This window comes from Sarcophilus harrisii, chromosome 1 (assembly GCF_902635505.1).
Source record: "Sarcophilus harrisii chromosome 1, mSarHar1.11, whole genome shotgun sequence".
Lineage (NCBI taxonomy): Eukaryota > Metazoa > Chordata > Mammalia > Dasyuromorphia > Dasyuridae > Sarcophilus > Sarcophilus harrisii.
Window position 1 is genome coordinate 348,912,925 of NC_045426.1, and position 21,532 is coordinate 348,934,456.

At 37.4% G+C, this 21,532-nt stretch overlaps 1 protein-coding gene across 6 annotated transcripts in view; it reads left to right on the top strand.

Annotated features, from left to right (window-relative positions):
* The window catches only part of PDZD2 (PDZ domain containing 2), a 348,056-nt gene that overhangs the window by 303,602 nt on the left and 22,922 nt on the right, over positions 1-21,532 (top strand). For all 6 annotated transcript variants that reach the window (XM_031945886.1, XM_031945887.1, XM_031945889.1 and 3 more), the window contains 5 exons: positions 1,766-1,934; positions 3,720-4,540; positions 8,345-8,489; positions 14,757-18,450; positions 21,412-21,529. In XM_031945886.1, coding sequence (XP_031801746.1) covers positions 1,766-1,934; positions 3,720-4,540; positions 8,345-8,489; positions 14,757-18,450; positions 21,412-21,529 — 4,947 coding nt within the window. The remainder of the gene's footprint in view (positions 1-1,765; positions 1,935-3,719; positions 4,541-8,344; positions 8,490-14,756; positions 18,451-21,411; positions 21,530-21,532) is intronic.

Genomic DNA, 21,532 nt, shown 5'->3' on the forward strand with positions numbered 1-21,532 from the left:
AATCAACATCCGGCAGTTTTGCCAGGGACTTGGAGAAATGATGACAGAGATGGGGTAGCAACATTTTCTGAAGATGACATAATGCTGAGATGAAATGAGTAGGGACGAATGAATAGGAATTCAAAAATGACTCTGACAAGCCATAGCAATTAGGTTAAGTCTGGTGAGAGAGGAAAGTAGAAGTAAATGAAATATCTTATGCTTGTGTTCAGAAAACTTAACTGGACAGGTGTAGATAGGATAGGTGAGATGGGGGCTCTAGGCTATGTCATTTGAAAAGGTCCTCAAGGTTTGAACGGACTGATGTGGCAGCCGAATGTGTCGTCGCCCTAACTTGCGTTGTCAGAAGCCCAGTGTCAGGAGCAAGAGAACTTTTAATTCTCTATTTGGCTTGGTCATGTTGAAACAAGTGTGTCTTACCTAGATATGGAGAGCATATCTTTTAGAAGCACACTTGACAAACTGGAACATATATAAAGGATGGCTTCCAAGATAACAGATTGAAGGAACTGAGAATGTTTACAATGGAGAAAAGATTTTCAAACCACATGTGACATATCTCTACATGACTGAAAGGTTGCCAAGTGGCAAAGGGATTGGTTTTTTTTTGCTCAGGCTGCAGAACTTGGAATAGTGTGGTAGAGGGAAGAAGGGAGAGAATTACATAGAAGATTTCTATTTCTGATGAAGGAACATCAAACATCTCTCTAAAAGTGCCATGAACTGCCTTGGGTGGTAGTTAAGTTCGCTGTCTTTAAAGGTTTTCAAATAAAGACTGAATGACCACTTGCCAGGATATTAGAGAAGGGAATCCTGGCTTGTTCTAGAGTATTTTTTCCCATCAACTATCCATCTGAGAAATCGTAGAGAAAATGACGTATGGAGTATAAATAGAGAAAATCTAATAAGATCATTTTGAAATTTAAAAAATTGGTCATGTTGATGGACCGACCCATACTCCTGCATGAGAAAGTTGTTTGATGTTTCTTTCTAGAAGTTCCTCCAGCTAAGGAATCTGTACACTGATTATGAAAATAGCCTGAAGATAGTAGGGCTGAAGAAACAGGGCTGGGGGACTTGGAGGTATGTAATCCCCATGTACCTGCAGAGAAGGATAAAGTATAGGTTAGAGCAAAGCTTTGGGAGAAAGTGAGCTAGCAAACACCTTGACGCAACCTCTTGGGAACATTTATATATTGTCTAGGCTGTGGGATTTCTGCCAATCTCATCCTGAAAGGCTAAATAGATTGAATGGCACTTGAATTCTCCTATTCTCTGCTGAATTTCTGAGTTGCCATAGTTAACCTTAATTTTTTTCTGTAATTTTTTCCCTCTGTGATTCTGAACAATTTTGATATGCCCTGAAGAATGAGAGCACTTGGATAGGGGAATCCAAAAAGTAAAGACTTCTCTCTAATGAAAACTTTTTCTTTTAATGACTCAAAGAAAGAATAAATATTCAGCCTCTATCGGACCAGAAGAAAAAGGAACCACAAACCCTTGGCTGGCAGTTGTTGCTATGCTTTATTTATTGATTTAAAAAAATAATTCTAAAGTATCCTGATGTGGCTGTTTAATGTCCCAGCTATCTCAAATGACTGAGAAAATGTAGATTAGAATTACGTGATTCCAGAAAAGAGGAAAAATCATTACTTTGGAGCTCTCAAAGTGCCAAAGGATCTGTGTGTGTTCTGTGGTTGTATAAATAAACCTTGCTCTCCCTCCCCACAATCCCAAGCCATCTAACATTTTCTTTCCTCTGCAGGGCTCCCTCAGTTCTGAATCAGAACTCTCACAATATTTTTCACAAGATGTCCTGAGCCCCTTGTCCTATTCAGACTCTGTGGTTGCCAGCTCTGGAGATGAAGAACATATGAACCAGAGGAGGGGGAGCAGCTCTTTGGATGATGGCATTCTTCCTCCCAGTAGCCTAAGTAAGCCTGAGGTCCCATGAATAGACAGGAGCCTCTGTGATCACACTCTATCTGTTCCTCTTACATAGTTCTGGTGCAGAAGGACTTATTCTGGAGGCAAAATGATGGAGAAGTAGTTACTCATCCTTCACTAACTCAGATTCTGACAAAATTAGAACAGGAAAAATTATTTGAAAAAGATGTTACATATTTCTACTACAGCTAAGCAAGGAATTTAATATTACTTTCTATTAGTCAGGCACCTAAACACTTGCGAAATTGATTTCACAATCTATAAAACAAGAATTATAGAAACACTTTTATCATACGGTCATACTAGGGATAAAATGAGTTAATAATAAAATGAGTGTTAAGTACTTTGCATACCTTAAGGATGTAAACTATTTTTATTGTTATTGTTACTAATATTAATGGCCAGTCACCTATTAGTACAACAGATAAAGTTGGTAATCATATCTATATTCTTTTCATTATTATTAATAATGATTTTAATAACATTAACTTTGATCGTTATTATTATTCCTCCTACTACTACTAATGGCCAGCCACCTACTTCTATAATAAATGGATAAGGTTAGGAAACATATATATAATCTTTTCATTATTAGTAACAATTTCTTAATATTTCCATTGGTTATCGTTGTTATTACTACTACTACTACTACTATTGCTGCTGCTGCTACTACTATTACTACTACTGGCCAGCCACCTGTTTCTGTAATGAATGGATAAGATTGCTAATTGTATCTAATACCACATTTTCATTATTATTAATAACAATTTCTTAATATTCACTTTTGTGTTATTAATAACAATAATAATGATGGCTACCTATTTTTGCAACAAATGGGTAAGTTTGGCAATCTCAGCTTTAACAATATTTTCATTATTCAAGAATACATGAAATTCTGTCATATCTAGGGCAGATAGAGAAACAGTTTGCCTATTAGAAGAAATTCCCCTCTTATATTAACCATTGCAGAGGACGTAGCATATGTACATTCTTCAGAAGAGAATTGTTGAAATCAGCCAGGGCATCCAAGAGATGCGTAAAGAATGAGACTACTTCAAGAGGAAGAGAAAGAAAAGTTATAAGCTATTACCTCCTTTTAGATCTGGTATCCTTGGGTGAGGAAACCAGACTATAGCGTATAGTATTTCAAACTCTGTCTCTGACACTTGTTAACTCCACATCTATTGACAAGTCACTCAGATTCTTGATCTCTCAGTTTTTTCATCTGTAAAACAGGGAAAATCATAGCTCTAGCACCCAGCACACAGTGTCTTATGAGATTGAATAAAATAATGCATGAAAAGCAATGAAATGCATGAAACTTTGCACTTTAAAATGCTAACTCTATAGAGATGATTTCTTAAAATCCTGGATTTAGAGCCAGAAGGAAAGTTAGAGATCATTTAATCCAACCTTTGATTTTGTAAATGAGGAAACTAAGGCCTACAGTAGGAAGGTTAAGTACATTGCCTTAAGTCACAAAAGCAGTAATATAACTAGGATAATTACACAGGATCTGTTAATTCTAAATTTGTTGCTTTTTCTACTTCACATGTTATTTTCTATAAATATCATTTTTATAAGACTTCCATCAAGAGACCAGGGGAACAGCTAATGGAATCTGATATTGGAATTAATTTCAGAATATTTTACATATATCAGGCATTCTGAGCACACAAAAATACTAGTTATTGTATAATAGTGATAATGCTGAGGCAAAAACCCAGTCTAGAAGGAGGACTAATGTTTCATTTAATTTTATTCTTTCCCAGCCCCCAAAGAATCAGGAAAAGCTAGGGCTAATAGCCTTGCATCATCTGGAAACAAGAAAGCCTCGGGACCTTTCCATAAGCATTTGGAAGCTACCAGACAAGCCAGTCTCCCTGGAAGCCCACAGTGTGCCCGGAGCCCACTCCTCCGACAAAGGAAAATTGGCTGCTTTGATGCCGAAGATGCCAGTGATGAAGAGGAGTTTGTGAGAGATGGAGACAACGTTCCATTTCCCAGGACCCTTCCAGGCTCTTTTCCATCCCAGACTGAGGAGGACCCAAGAGTGATCATCCCAAATTCTTCTGTGGCAACAAATAGCAGCCAGGAAGTAGAGCACTTTGGGAATCCTGCCACTGAGGCCCCATTGGAGACTTCTCTTTTGGAGAGCTCAGCAGGGGAAGTGGAGGACAAGGCTTCTGAGCACATTAGAGATTCCCCTCTGCTTCCAGGAAAGCTTTTTGACTATCCTGGTGCCTTGGAGGGCAACCCTAGCAGCTTGGGCCTGAAGGAACAAGCTGAATCCAAGAAGTCACCAAAATTAGAGCACAAAGCCATCACCAGGGTCAAAAGCCTGATGAGCATTGAGTGTCCTGGCTCCCCCAAACAGAAGAATGAGGATCCAGGTTCTGCTCACAAACCAGTGGCCAGGATAACCCCTCAAAGCAAGAAGGCTGTGACAGAGGACAACTCTAGGCCCAGTAGCCTGGAAACTGTTCATTTAATTCGTTTGGAAGATGAATCCTTTGGCCTGGACTTGGAAATCCAGGCCAGTCCCTTAAAGGTGGTGATAAAAGGTTTAAGGCCTGGTGGAGCTGCAGAGAGGGTAATTTTCTTTTTTTGTGCTATTTTCCCCAAATGCATGGAAAAATAGTTTTCAACATTCATTAAATGTTTCTCCCTCTTTTCTTTACTTCTCCCCTCCCCAAGATAGCACGCAATCTGATTTAGGTTAAATATGAGCAATTCTTTTAAAAATATTTACATATTTGTCATGTTGTACAAGAAAAATCAAATCAAAAGGGAAGAAACCATGAGAGAAAAAAAAAAAAAAACTATACAAACAAACAAAAAAAAAAAAGCAAAAGGTGAAAAACACTATGTTTTAATCCATATTTGTCTCCATAGTTTATCTCTCTGGATACAGATGGCATTTTCCATCCCAAGTCTGTTGGAATAACCTTGAATCACTGCATTGTTAAAGTGATCCAAATTCATCACACTTGATCATAATCTTGTTGTTACTGTGTACGATGTTCTCTTGATTCTGCTCACTTTATTCAACAATTCATATAAGTCTGCAGATTTTCTGAAATCATAATGTTCATCATTTCTTATAGTATAATAATATTCCATTACATTCATATACCATATGATTAAATAGAATGGTCAGATCATTTTACAACTCCACCAACAATTTATTAGGGTCCCAGTTTTCCCACATCCCCTCCAATATTTTCATTAACTTTTTCTGTCATCTCTGCCAATTAGAGAAGAGCAAAGTTGTATTTCAGAGTTGTCTTAATTTGCATTTCTTTAATTAATAGTGATTTGGAGCATTTTTTCACATGACTAGAAATGGTTCCCACCATTTTGTAGAACAATTTAGAACTATGTCCAAAGCAGTATCAAACTGTGCACATCCTTTGATCCAGCAGTATTGCTACTGGGCTTATATCCCAAAGAGATCTTAAAGGAGGGAAAGGGACCACATGTGCAAGGATGTTTGTGGGAGCCCTTTGTGTTCTGTTAATGAACTAGAAACTGAGTGGACACCCATCAGTTGGGGAATAGCTGAATAAGTTATGGTATATGAATGTAATGGAATATTATTGTTCTGTAAGAAATGATAAGCAGGCTGATTTCAAAAAAGTCTGAAAAGACATGAACTGAGTGAACAGAACCTAAGAGAACAATGCACACTATAACAAGATTATGATCAAGTGTGATGAATTTGGCTCTTTTTCAACAATGCAGTGATTCAAGGCAATTTCAATAGACTTGGAATGGAAAAGTGCCATCTGCATCCAGAAAGAGAACAATAGAGACTGAATATGGATCAAAACATAGTTTTTCACTTTTGGGAGGGCTTTGTATTTGTTTGCTTGGTTTTATTAGTGTCTCTTTTCACTTTTGATCTTATTTTTCTTGTGCAGTATGATGAATATGAAAATATTTTGAAGAATTGCCCATTTAACCTATATTGGATAGTTTGCCATCTTGGGGAGGGAAAGAAAAATTTGGAATACAAGGTTTTGCAAAGATGAATGTTGCATGTATCTTTGCATGTATTTGAAAAAATAAAATACTATTTTAAAAAAGGAGCAAAAAAATCCATATTTTTTGCTGCTTAACATGAATAGTTTCTCCTCTTGAGCAGGGAGAGCTGTGCCTTTAAGACAGTATTTTAAAGTAGTTGTTATTTATGCGTAGAATCAGAGCTAGAATGTGTACGAATACACATATTGTAGATATATACACTTTTTAAAAATATGAGTCAACGTGTTTATATATGTGTGTGTGTATGTTATATGAAACAAGATTTTTTTTTAATCTTTGAAGTCTTTTTGAAAAAAGCAACAACAAAAATACTTCCTCCCTATTATCTTAAGCTATCGTACATGTTCAAAAATTCAGTCTTCTGTGACTTCTGAGTTTGTTTTTGAAGTAACATAACAAGGAGTTTGGGGTAATTGCTTGAGGTTAGATAAGGATATCAATGTTATTAAACCATAGCCAGTATTGTTAACTTCATTCAAAGATGTGAATAAGCATATTTTCTCATGATTCTCAGGCTTCTTTTTAAGACATATTGAATTTATTTCTTTTCAGATGTTATTAGTCAAGTGTTTATGATAGGATATAGCAAATATGAGAATTTCAAATGACAAAAAATTGCTAGTAAAAATCTTGGATTTTTAATAAAATAAATTCTTTTCTCTCCTTGGAGATGGTTAGGTTACATGGCTAACATTTTTCATTTAAAACTTTGGCCATGTCCACAAAAGGAAAATTTGTTAAACTTTACTATGGATAAAATTCTTCCCTAGAAAGCTGGACTATTTTTTAAGCAGTAAAAACAGTTTAAAGAGTCTAGGAGGGCAGTGAGAAGTGTTTTGAAAATCAGGAAAATATGGGTACAAAATCCTGCTTCTCATACTTATTGGATTTGAGATCCTGGGAAAGTCACTTAACTTCTTTTCCCCTCAATTTCCTCATCTTCAAAATAAGAATCTTGTTCCTGACTCCCTCTAAGAGCCCTTCCAGTGCTAAATCAGTCTTCCTATGCTATGAACTCTGAGCCTCACATTTCTGATTTGAAAACGGAAAGGTGGGGAAAGGGTGGAAAAGGCAGGGAACATATTGTTGATGATTTCTAGGGTTTTCCCAGACTAACATTTTATGAGTCTGCATTTTTAATAGGGAAGGTTCTAAAATAATTCAAGATCATTTCTATTATGGATTAACTGTATTCTGGTTAATTCGGCTGCCCCCTTCTCTCTACTTGGCCATACAACATGTCAGCCAGAAAATGAGAAGTACAAAAATCTAGATTTGTCAAATTCTGCTTTCTTCCCCTCTCCACCCTTTTAAAAAACAATTCTATTAAAAGTTTTTATTAGGGACTGGGATTAATATTATAGAGAGATGGAAATAATTAGCACTACTAAGTAAAGTGAAGTTTGTTAATATAGTAACCAGTTTTTCCGAAATTGGACTCATGTAGATTTCATTTATCCAAGCTATTCCTGTTCTTCATTGCTTCAATTGCATTGAGAATGGAATTTTATGTTCACTTATGTCTCCTTTTAAAATTAAAAAAAGTTAAACTTTTGTTAGAAATAACTGCTCTTTGGGAGATGAAAGAATAAGGAAAAACAGATTGTAATATATAGTAAAGTAAAAAACAAAAAACAAAAATCAAAAATTAGTTTTTAAAAGAAATGGCATCAACCATCTATACCAAATACTATTTATATTCAAATTGATGAATTTTAGTGAATGAAGAGTTATAATCTTCAGTCACTCTTAAGTCCCTACTAGGATTCTCTTTCTATACTTATTCATTTTTGCTTCATATATATCATAGTGGATATCCTATTTGTCTGCTTCTATTTTTGACTTTTCATTATTTTATAAACATCTTTTCAAATTTATAATTCTATTGCTCTTGCTTGACTAAAATCCCATCTTCTACAGGAAGATTTCCTCAACCCTTTTTAATTCTAGTGCCTTCCCTCTCTCAATTATTCCCTATTTATGTGATATATAGCTTATTTGTACAAATGTTTGCTTTTTTTGGTCCCCTTTTATACTGTGAGTTCCTTGAAGGCAGGGATTGTCTTTTACTTCTCTTTGTAGACCCAGATCTTAGCCCAGTGTCTTAGACACAAAGAATAACTGCTTACTGAGCGACTGAAGAAAAGAAAGAGAAAGGTATAATCATTGATATAGTACTTCCTATGAGCAAAACACTGTGTTAAGTACTTTTTGCAAATATCTTGGTTGATTGATTTGACAGTCTTAAATGCATTATAACATTATCTAACTTCTGTGTATAATCCATATTATTTGTTCTGAGTGTTTTCTGAGAGCTATTTAAGATGACTTCTGGTTCTGTTTGTGCTAGGAATCAACAGGACAGCTGAGTGTTGGAGATGAGATTGTCTCTTTCAATGGTGCTCCAGTCAACTCCTTGTCTTACCTGGAAGCCTGCCAGGTTATAAAGAACTTGCCTATGGCCCTGACTTTGGTGGTACGGCGATCATTATCTGGTAAGATGGTTTCATTTGTTTAAAAGTGAGGAAGAGAGTGGTATAGCAATAGCATATGTTTTTGAACCAACAATTGAAAGTTATGAAATAAAAGACTCTTCATTCACGAGGGATTTTAATCTAGCATAGCGACTGTATTTTTTTCAGTATTTATTCAGTATTCAGCATTTATTGGCCAGCCTTTGTGTCAAAAAATACTATAGTAAGTTAGGTATGAAAGCTAAGAATATATATATATATATATATATATATGTGTGTGTGTGTGTGTGTGTATATATACACATGTATGTATGTACATATAGACATTTATGCAGCATATATGTGTAAGTATATGTGTGTGCATGCACATGTATACATGTGTGTATATGCTTTAAAAAGAAACCAAGGAACATATACTTGAGGTTTTGTAATTTCATATATGATCCTCTTTCTGTTCTCCTTTGCATGTAGAAATATCCATGTCTATTTTTTTTGTCAACATGTACTATAATATGAAAAAGAAAAGGATTAAATTCATGATATATGGAAATCATACATGTAGAGTTAAGCCTTCTAGTTTATTAACACCTTCACTTTATACATGAAGAAAAAGAATCCCATGGAGATCAAGAAAACAAACCCAGAGTCACGGAGGCAGAAAGTGTCAAGATGCTAGATTCAAACCCTGTTCTCTGACCACTTCCTCCTTCCTGCACTTAACAAAGTTCACAACTTCCAGTTGGGATAACTAGACCAAGGAAATCTAAACAAACCAGAAGTTGTACAGTATAACACAAAGAAATATTCTGTATGCTAACAATAGAGTTTTTTATGTAATGTAAAATAGAATTCTCTGTTTTTATAAAACTTGATTTTTTAAAGAAAAATATATTTAAAATTCTATGATTATCAAAAATACAATTGTCAAAAGTTCATATAGTTTACTTGGGATCTCTAGCACTTTTTCTGTGTCAGATTTGTTTTAGAAAGGCAAGTCCAGCAAATAGCCAAGCCCCCTAGCTTAACTCTATGTTGAGACAGCTAAGTGGTTCAGTAGTTTGAGAGCTGAGTTTGGAGTCAAGAAGACTTGAGTTCCAGAAGAGCTGGTTTTTAGGTCCCTTCTTACTATAATATAACATAACATAATATCTGTGGTTTTATCTCCCCGTCAGCCTTTCTTTTAAACAGGGTAGTAACAGTGGTGAAGGAAAGATGTGCCACTAAGATACAAACTTACAATGATAGTTTAATGTGATGTCTTAGAAACCATATGATTTCTTTGGCTATTTATAATCTGAATATTCTCCTAAAATACTTAGCCTTCACAGGGACTAGTTGTTTCACTTCACATTTGTTAGACTTCACATTTGACAAGTTATTTGTACAAATGGCTGAAATAAGATATTCCATATGTATATGAAAGTTCTTGATGAGTATAAAACTTTGTTAGTATTTTTGATGATTCTAAAATATGATGGAATTCTCCTTGCTTTCTTTTTAAATTTTTTAATTTATGGGATAAAACAAGCATTTCTATAATAGTACAGTTAAAAAGATGATTGTACATAAAACTGCAAACTTGTACAACTATGTACAACTTGCTGTTACTTTTAAATATATAGCAAAAACATCATATAAATTTTTTTTCTTCTTCTCTCCTTTTAAAAGCAAAGTATAATGAAAAAAATTTACCTTTTCCTGACTGAGGGTCATCATTCTGAATATTATTCATTCAGATACATAATAAAACTGTTTGGCCCCATAATAAATGGTCCCAAATTGTATGACTTCTGAGCTTGTGTCTGTTTTTTGTAGTTGGTCCTTACCTTGATGTCTAATATGCCCTCTCTTTATCACCCCCTCTTCCCATACCCCATTCCCCTCCTAATTTCCTGCAGACTATGATAGATTTCTATATCCCTATTAAGAATGTATGTTATTTCCTATTTGAGCCAATTCTGATGAGAGTAAGGTTCACTCACTTACCCTCTCCTCCCTCTCTTTCTCTCTACTGTAAAAGCTTTTTCTTGCCTTATGGCAGATAATTTGCACCATTCCACTTCTCCCTTTCCCTTTTTCCCAGTACATTCTTCTCTCACCCCTAAATTTCATCATTAAAAAAAAAAGATATTATCCCTTCATTTCAAACTCACATCTGTGCCCTCTGTTTATATACCCATGCCATAATGAGAACGTTCTAAATCCTCCCATGTAGGAATATAAACAGATAAACCTTATTAAATCCCTTATTATATCACTTTCCTGATTACTTTCTTATGCTTCTCCAGAGTGTCCTGTATTTGACAATCAAATTTTCCATTCAGCTCTGGTCTTTTAATCATGAATGCTTGAAAATCCTCTGTTTCATTGAATGACCACCTTTTCCTCTGAAAGATTATTCTCAGTTTTGTTGAGTAGATGATTCTTGGTTACAATCCTAGCTCCATTGCTCTCCAAAACATCATATTTCAAGCCCTCCAGTCCTTTAATGCAGAAATTGGTAAATCTTGTGTTATCCTATCTGTGGCTCCACTATATTTGAATTATTTCTTTCTGGATGCTTGCAATATTTTCTCCTTGACCTGAGAGTTCCAGAATTTGGCTATAATATTCCTAGGAGTTTTGATTAAGGCATCTCTTTCAGGAGGTGGCTAGTGGATTCTTTCTTTCTCTGGTTCTATAATATCAGGACAGTTTTCCTTGATAATTTCTTGAAATTACCTTGTCCAGGCTCTTTTTTTAAATCAAAACTTTCAGGCAGACCAATAATTTTAAAATGATCTCTCCTGGATCATTTTCCAGGTTGGTTGTTTTTAAAATGAGATATATTTCACATGTTTTCTATTTTTTCTTTCTTTCTTTTTCTTTTTGGTTTTGCTTTATTGTATCTTGATTTCACATAAAGTCATTAGCTTCCATTTGCTTAATTCTATTTTTTAAGGAATTATTTTCCTCCGTGAGCTTTTGTATCTCTTTTTCCAATTGGTCAATTTTGCTTTTTAAGACATTCTTCTTCTCATTTTTTCTTTTTTGTATTTCCTTTTGCACTTCTCTCTCAATCCTTTCCATAATTTTTTCTCTATCTCTCTTACTTGATTTTCAAAGTCTCTTTTGAGCTCTTCCATAGCCTGAACCCAGTTTTTATTTTTCTTGGAGGCTTTGACTTTATCATCTTCTGAGAGTGTGTTTTGATCCTTCTTGTCACCATAATAACTTTAATTGGTCAGAAACTTTTTTTTGTTTTTTGCTCATTTTCCTAGCCTATTACTTTGCTTTAACTTTTTGTTAAAGTAGGTTTCTGTTTCCAGGGTGGAAGGTGCACTGTTCTAAGATTCAAGGGTTTTGTGCAGCTGTTTTCAGAGATCCTTCTAGGAATCTGACCACAAGCACTCTTCTCTACCCTGGAACTGTTAGGTGTGACCCTGCCCTACTGTAGCTGTAAGATCTTGTGTGCTGGCCTGGGCTGGGGCTGTGCTGAGGGCTGCACTAGGACTGCACACCAGACTCCCACTCCATTGCCACAGACCCTCTCCATGACCTTTGAAGTCCTCCCTGGTGTGTCTGGGCTGAGAGATCCAGAAACCTCCAGCGCTGCTGCTGATTCAGAGGTCCCTATTTGCTGATGCTGGGGTCTGGGCCAGAGCTAGGGCCAGAGCTGGACTTGTACTGGGATTGCATAAAGGATCATGCTCTGGGGTCCCATTCTGGTTCTACAGACCTTTTCTGCTGACCTTTGAGCTCCTCTTTGGTGTCTCTGGGCTGAGAGGTCTGGAAGCCACCAGGAATGCTGCTGATTCAGAGGTCCATTAGGCTATGGCTGTAGCTGAGGCTGGGACTCCCATCTTTTCTGCTGCGCTTCCAAGTTGTCTCCATCTGGAAAATGTTCTATTCCATCTTTTGGGGTGTTCTGATGCTCTAAAATTTGCTTATAGTCTTATTTAAAAGAAATTTGGAGAAGTTTAGGGGAGAGGTTGGGCAAGTTTTTGCCATTACTACACAATCTTGGTTTCCCCTCTCAAAGGATTTGGATTTAAAATACAGTCAAGTGGCTCCATATGAATTGCAAAGAGTTTTGTCAATGCTGCATTTCAAGAAATCTTAAATGAAGCCACTTGGGGCAAAAGAGTTAATTGTTCCACTTTAAAAAGAAAAGAATAAATAAGTAGGGTAGAGAAAAAAAAGAAATCTAGTTTGTAAACTTTAAGATATCTTGTGAAATTCCAGCAATCAAAATTTATATTCCTTTGGGTAGAGCTCCACAGATTCTGTGGAATCTGTGGATTCCCATGGGATTCCCTCTGTGGACAGGGAAAGAGGAGGGAAGGGAAGGAAGAAAGGAGTGGCATTGCTTACCTGGAGAGCTGGTGGGTTGAGTCCCCAGTGGGACAGCTACCATTGCTCATGGATTATAGCTGGCCCTCCATTCTGGTAGAGGACTAACATCAGGGAGGTGATGGCCTGACCCCTCAATCTCTCCTCCAGTACCAAACTGTGTGGCTCAGAAATGGTGAGGAGTCACCATTTAATAAAAAAAGCTGGAGAGATCTCTAGAAGCAAAGCAAAGTTTATTTTACTTTAGTTCTCTCAAGAAGGGCATCCTACCCATCAAGCAGATGATCGAAGGGAGGAAGCACCTTCTGGGGACAGTGTTAACACTGTAATCCCTAACTTAAATACCCCCTTCCACCACTGACCCTCATCCTCATTGGCTGAGGGTCTTACATTCTCAAAGTGGGAACTACCCAAGAAATTGAATTTGACCAATAAGTACATAGTTGCCCGTATTTGATTGAAATAGGGAGAAACCGATGTCATGGGATGATAGCAGAAAGGGGACTTAAGTATGCCCTTAAATCAATGCTCAAAATCCTTCAGGCCTACTCAAACTCTGAAGTAGATGAAGCCTTACTCAATTTACACAACTGTCTTGAAAGATCTCACCTCATCTTGTTCACTACAGATCCAGTGGCAAGATACAGTGCCTCTCTCCTGTGTCCCAGAATGCCTGCTCACTCTTCAGTGGCCCTGTTGTTCAGTTGGCCTCTTGTTCAGGGCCTTTAGATTACCAGCTTCTTTAGCTATTGTTGCTATAGAGTCTTAAGAGGTGAGAGGAAGGATCCAAAGCCATCTATTGCATATAGTAGGGAATTGCATATATAATGTCCCTGACCAATGGTCATTCAGCCTGAGCTTGAAATACCCCAGTGAGCAGATACTCGTTGCTTCAGCCTTTTCTCACCTTTACCCTTTGAACTTTTCCTACAGTATATACCAAAAGATTTGGAGCTGAACTATGTCATTTAAAAATATTGTTTTATATTTTTCCTTACAAGTTAGTTTTCTCTCAATTATTTTGAAAACTTCTTTTTGACAGAAGTCCTACATTACCTTTCACATTTCAGGCCGGTCCCTTGCACTGAGAGCTAGGCAATGGTAGGTACTAGAAGAAGGACCAATTGAGGTGAAAATTCCAAAGGACTTGTGGAGAGGTCTTAGAGAGGGTGTTACTCACTTGTTAATCAAAGAATAAAGAAAGTTTTAGTAGGTCCAACCCTGTAACCTATTTCCATTTGCTTGGCAGTGAATTTTACAAAGCCCTAAAAGAGAGGAACTTAGCAGAAACAAGAAACAAACCTAGTACTACAAATTATTTTTAGGAATTCTGAAACATGATGATACTGGAGAATTAATAGTAACCTATAGGGAAAAGAACCCTGGTTTTGAAACCTGTGGGGCTGAAGTTCTAGTTATGGGATCATAGCAAATCATTTAGACTTTTGGGATTTCAATTTCTTATTGTGTAAAATGGACAAATGCTTTTGAGACCTAACTCATGGGTTTTGAAACTTAAATGAGGTGATATATGCATGCTATTTTGTGATCCTTAAAGGACCATGTATATTTCTGCCATTTTAAAAATTAACTTTACTAAGCAAATGAAACTTAGTAGAGAAGACAGTCCAAAACCTACAGTAGATAAATTTTCTAAAACTAAGATTAAATTTCCGTTCCATTTATTGAGAGAAATTTTAGAATGTTTAAGTAGGATCATGGGATTTCAAGAGCTGAAAAAGACATTTAATAATTTATTCATCTAGTTGTCTTGTTTTATGGATAATGAAACTGAGACTCAGAGAGACACTGTGATTTACCTAGTGTCACAAGTTAAGTAATTCATAGATTCAAAATTTAATGTTTTCCCAGCTATATCATGGTCGACCTCAGTTTACTGCCAGAGCCCTCCTCTCACCCTACTTTACCCCCTCCTCCTTTTCTCTCTCTAACCAGCTATGGATGGCTCACAGGACCACCTTGAATCACCAAGGGAGAAGGAGCTGACTAATACTGACCCTAGTGTGACTCTGGCCGCCAGAGAAACCCATCCAAAAGTAACTCAAGCCTCTGAAACAGAGGGAACTATGCAATCTGGTCCCATACTGCCATCTGCTGTCGGTACCAAAGAAATGCAAATGGGTAGTGAGTTGAGAGTCCGCGGTTCAGAGGAGATGCCGGTGACTGACATTGACAGCATCATCAGTGAGTTAGATACTTGTGAAGGAGGAGCTGAACGTCCTCCAAAAGCAGGGGCCCCTTGTGGTGACAGAGCTTCTCAGAGGCACTCTTGGGCAAAAAGCAGGAGCTCCTGCCAGATGGAGCAGAGCACAGTTAAACAAGACTCACCTCAAAAGATAAACTGTGGGCCTTCACCACCTCAGCCTCAGTGGACCTCTAACTTTTCAGTTTTGGATTCAATTAATCCAGGCAAGCATTTTACTGTGAATAAAAACTGTTTGAGTAGCTATTCTAGGAATTTTAGCAGCTTACATGAAGCCAGTTTGTCCTCACTTGGCCATGGGGAAACTGAGACCACTGAGCCATCACCAAAGTCTATGTATGGAGCTGCTGAGGATTCGCACTCAGACCCAGAATCCCTCACAGAAGCCTCATCCACCCCAATAAGGGGCAGCACACCATCTCATCCACCATCTTGCTCTTCTCAGACATACAATGCCCCAGAGTCAGACGAGGAGCAAATTGAAATTTGTTGCACGAATACTCACCCAAAGCCACTCTCTCTGGTGGAGCAGCGACCCAGTCCTGCTGTGAAGCAGATGGAACAGAGCACAGTTAAACAAGATTCACCTCAAAAGATAAACTGTGGGCCTTCCCCTTATCTATCAGTAGCCAAAGTTTCACCATTAGAAAGTACAGTTATGGGTGGTTTACAGACAACACCTTGTGCAACACCTTCCTTTGGCCCAGAAACAACTATGAACCCCAACTCTTACCAGCAGGTCAATGCAGGGAGAACAGTTCCTTTGGTCTCCCTCCCTTCCTCCCATTTAGATAAGGGCACTTGGGAGAGCTCAGCATGTTCAGATGGAAATACTCCACAGGGATGCAGAGCCTTACACACAGAGGGGAAAATGCAAGAAGCCAGCACTGGTAAAGCTCTGGAAACCTGTGAGTCTTCCAGAGGCAGTGGCCTTGTGCACAAGCCCCCAATCCCCTTCATCGGCCCCAGATTGATCAATGGCCTAGAGCACAGCTTGTTAGACAACAAATCCCAATGCAAGAAGCAGGAAGCAACCATTAAGGTAGTTGACAGTCATAGATGCACTCAATTCTCTTTAAATCCAGGCTCATTTACAAATGAAGAATGTGATTTGACCAGCCTTCACATATCTGAAAGTCAGGACTTAGGGGACTTGCGACAAGGACCAGAAAAAACAGTTAGGGATCTCCTTCTGGCCCAGTATAAAGATCCCAGCAAAATTAATCATAGCATGCAAAACAGAAATGAAAAGGAGCAGTGTATAGCTGCAACAAAAAGCTCCAACACTAAAACTCCCACTCCCAGCACAAACCATGTTAAGGGAGTTACTACTCTGCACAGTCCTTCATCTCAACCAAAATCAAATCCTGAAACAAAAGGGTCAACACCCAAAAGTTTTATGGAAACACTTCTCAATAACAATCACAAACTTAGGTCAGGGCCAAAGCTAAAAGGCCTCAGCATCAAAAGCAAGAACAAAACTAGCACAGAGGCCTCTGCTGCCATCCAAACTGCTAAGGTTAGTGGGACAGAGCAGAGAAAAATCTTTACTTCACCCCAAACCTCTCCCAAAACCCTTTCTAAGAAAGTGTTGGGGGCTCGGAGCATTGCTGTCCATGGAGAACCAGACAAAAGTTGCCCCACCACTCCCAAGTCTCCTACATGTAGACAAGAGAGTAAATTGGCTTTGGCTGTGTCTGGGCCAATGAGTTCCCCAGTGTTAGATGGAGGCATCCCTATAACCGGAAATACAAATGAGAATAGATTCTTTGGAAGAAATGAATTTGGCCTTTCCAACTCAAAAGAAGCCTCAGCTCTCCCTAGTGGGCTTGGTGAAAAGGGGAGCAAGGCAGCTGCTGGGGATTCTCGAGATAGAATGAACCAGGTAAAAATAATTGCTATCTCTTCTGAAAGAAACCCCCAAAGCCCAGGTGATGACAAGTTGACTGAAAGTGACCAAGGAGGGTTCTCCATTCAAGAAAATAGTCACAAAAAATGTGAAAACAAGTTATGTCACAAAAGAGGAGAACTTCCCCCAAGTCAACCACCTCTGGCTTCTCATTCCATTCAGGAAGATCCCCCAGAAGGACAAGAAATCCAAAGAAGTTTCATTGAGGTGAGACTCTCTTCCTCTTCCTCCTCCTTCTTGCCTGTGTGTCCTTCCCCAACTCTATCTGTAGAGAAGACAGCTTATAACCAGAAGAAGACAAATCAGATGTCTGAACCTCCTGGGAACTCAAAAAATGTCATTACTCTGAATGACAGTCCCTACTGCTCCCCAAGGCCTGTTACTAGGACTTATTCCATGCCAGCACAACTTGCAAGCCATTTTGGCGGGGAAAGCCATTCCAGGCAATCTACAGGATGCTCTGTTCAAAACAGCCAGAATTCTGTAGTAAATGAGAAATGTGCTTGTGTCCCTGAGACAAGAATACTTAAAGGTGGCCTTCTTGGCCTAGTTAATGGACAGGGTATACAAGGAGAAAAACAACTGTCAGAGACTTCCCAGAGCATCCAAAAAATAGAACAGGGAGGTGCTAGTGCCCTTGGTACCCAGGAAACAAACTGCCTTATCACAGATAGAATAAGATCCAATAGGAGGCATTATTACTATGAGCTAAACTGGCCCCATGAACCTACCTCATCCTTTTCTGTGAAACAGAGGATCAAATCTTTTGAGAATCTTGCCAGTTTTGATAGGCCTGTGGTGAAGTCCATTGATTTCCCTTCAGCAGTGTCCATGAACTCTAAACCACCTATTGGGAGGAGATCATCAGGAACTATATCTTCAGGAACTCCCAGCAATTTAAATGACACCTCGAGGTCCTTACGTCGAAGCTTGAGCTCATGTGGTGAAAACCAAAATGATTCCATTTCATTGGCTCCCCAGCTAAATAAATCACCATCTACTATGGCTCTCCTGGCTTCTCCACTGAATCCAGTAGAAGACAGAAGAGACGGCGCTGGTTTGAACCACAAAAAGTTTCTTGACCCCCCAGCAAATTACAATCCATCAGTGACCACAGCTTCTCACATCAGGAGGAACAGGACAGCAGGAGGCCCAGCCCGACCATGTCCTTTATCCCGCTCTAAACTTAGAGAGCTAAGGGCTTTGAGCATGCCGGACCTTGACAAGCTCTGTGATGAGGAGTACTCAGTGGAACCTGTAGCTGCCCACTTTAAAACTGAGCTAGAAATTATTCCAAGAAGATCCCTTGGCCTTGCACCTGAAAGCCTCTCAAACCTTGATGAATCATCTTCCCTTTCACATTTGGTAAAAGAGCAAAGTGAGGACAGGTTGTGTTCTAGGGGAAATAGTCCTTGGACTAGTGGTTCTGGGACTCCTGCTTCAGCTTCTGATGAAGATATAACAATCCAGAACAATTCAGTGGATAAACGATGCTATGGAAGAAGTTGGTCCATAAGGTAAGTAGGTTTTCTTTCCTATCTCTTTAAAATAAAAAAGAGCATCAGCTAAATGGCACAGTGAATGGAGGACCAGGAAAACCTAAGTCCAAATGCAGCCTCAGACACTGTCTCTGGACAAGGCATTTAATTCTGTTTGCCTCCATTTCCTCATCTGAAAAAGGAGCTGGAGGAAGGATATGGCAAACCACTTTAGTATCTTTGCCAAGAAAACTCCAAAGAGTCAGACATGACAAACAATAACAAGAAAAATTAGTTTTATTAAATCTGCAGAAATGCCTGTGTATCCTTAGAACTTGCCATGGCACTCAGCACCTAGGGGGGAAAAAAACAATTTGTTGATATAATTCGAATTGAGAATTTTTTTCCCTGAAAAGGTACTCTTAGAAAGAATAAATTGAATATAAACTATCAACTAACAATAGACATTTTTGGCACATGGCAGAATGTGAAAGGAAAGAAAAATTGGTGATATCCAAGTGGAAAATTCTTAAGCTTTCAGAGCAGAGGTGGGAATAGTAGAAGACAGTTTCTGAGAGACAGGAAGGAAATTCCTAAGTATTAGGAAGAAAAGGCTCTGCCTAAGGGTGTAATGAGTTCCCCTTTGCTGGTTTTCAAGGGAAGAATGGATGATGGGTCGGTGATATTTTAGAGGGGATTTTTGGTTGGGCACAAGTTAAAGGCTAGGTGGCCTCTGAAATCCTTTACAACTATAAGATTAGTTTTGTTAAATAAGAGTGTCCCTTTATGTTTCACATCATTCTAAAAATGCTAGAGAAATCAATAAGGTATGAATAAAAGGCATATAAATGTCTCTTTTTGCTGGTACTATAATTTTAGCATAATGAGTCCCTCTTCTGCTACTGATACAGGGCCAGTCATTTAAACTATGAATGTTCTGGGTTACTCTCTAAGAGTAAAATATGAGAACCTGCATTGGTAAAGGGATATTTCCTCATTAGGAAGCTCCCTAATCAATGAAATCACAATTCTTATCCATATCCGTATGCCTATGATGGATTAGTTAAAATAGTCTAACAAATCAACAAAAAAACTAATTGAGATGATTAATAGCTTCAATGAAGTTGCAAATTAAGAAAATAAATGCATAAAAATCAAAAGCATTTCTATAGCACTAACAATTCAGGAGATAATAAAAAGAAAAATTCCATTCAAAATAACTACAAAATGCATAAACTACGTGGGGATTTGTTCTGCCAAAGCATCCTCAATGCTTTTATATGTATAATTACAAAATACTATTTAACTGGGGAGAGTCCATACTTCTGGCAGTTTCTGTGCTAGTATAATAAACATGATGATGCTCCTGAAATTAATTGATAGAATTAATACTATACCAAATTACCACTGGAACATTTTACAAAGCTGGGCAAAACAATAACAAAATTCATTTGGAAGAAGAAAAGATCTAGAATATCAAGAGAAATAACAAAAAAAGTAGGAATGAAGGGGAAATAGCATTTCCAAAACTCTAAAGCACTAATCATCAAAATTATCTGATAACTGGTTATAAAACAGAAAAGATAATAGATCAGTGAAACAGAATAAAGGAATTATTAGAAATACTTTCACTCAATAATTCAGGATTCAATAAAGCCCCCAAAATAAAATACCTAGGAAAGGACTTACCCTTTGACTTAAATTACTGACAAAATCAAAAAGCAGTCTGGCAAAAATCAGACATAAACTAACACCTTAGAGAATTAACTACAATAAATTCTAAACCTATACATGCTATGAATACTAAAAATCACAACACAAAAAGATTAGATGTTAACTAGATTATCTAGTTGTCACATTTATAGCAAGAAAGTGAGTTCCTAACCAAAGGAAACAGGTGATGATAAGAGAGATATAAATAAGTTTGATATTGAAATTGACATTGAAAAGGTTTTGCATGAACAAAATTAATACAACAAGAAGAGGAAGGGAATTAGTGTTCTAGAGGGAAAATTCTATAATCTGATGAGAATCTGATACCAAGATGTATAGACAATTAACCAAAATATATAAGAACAGAAGCCATTTTTGCCATATGTCAGTGGTCAAAGGAAATAAACAGTTTTCAAAAGAAGAAATTCAAACGATCAACAACCATATTAAATAAAGCTCCAAAAATTGTTAGAGATGACAGAAAAGTCAGTGTTGGAGGTTTGTAGAAATACTACCAAAGTATTGATCCAACCATTCTGGGAAGCATTTTGGAATTATGTGAAGGAAGTGGCTATACTCTTTTTTTTTGTAGGAACAAATAGCTGGAAACAAAATAGATAGAGAAGTAACTAAACAAATCAGAGAATATTGCTATTCTTTAAGAAACCATGAGTATAATTAATTTAGAAAAGCATGGAAGTAAGCAGAATATCGGGGAGGGGGGAAACCCAATATACATAATAACTACAAAAAAATCTAAGTGAATAAAGCAGCAACAACAAAATAGAATCTAAATGTTGCAAAATCTTAATGGCCAAGGTTGGCATCAAACAATAAAAATGGGAAGATACTTCAGCCTGCTTTAAAGAGATGGGAGAATCTGGGTATGGAAAATTGCATGTAGCATCAGATTTTTTTGACATCTTAGTTTTGAGAGGCATACTGGTAATCTTTTAAAAATATATCAATAAAATGTATTTTTTAAAAGGGGGCACTCCTAACACTCTGGGAAAAAAAAAGGTTAGTAGTATGGAAACAATGAAACCCTAAATAACTGAGTTTTAAGGCAGGAGAATAATCCAAGGAATATTCTCTCTCCACACAGTTCAGAGTAATCCTTTAGCATTTAAAAAAAAAAAAAGGAGTAAAGGATCCCTCTTTCTCTGCTCTTTAGGATTTATGAAAATGAGAAAATGCCACTTTATAAGAAGGAAAATTTATCTAACTAAAGTGAGAGTAGATGTTTTGTTCAGTGTCACATCTTTAAATCTGTTTTTTCCATCTTAGTTTGGATCAACTTTCAATCTCATGTTTGGACCAGCAAAAATTACAGTCTGTTTTGTCATCAGTGGGTTCAAAATCTGATATCTTGAGCCTGATTCAAGAAGCCAAAGTACAAACAGAGGTA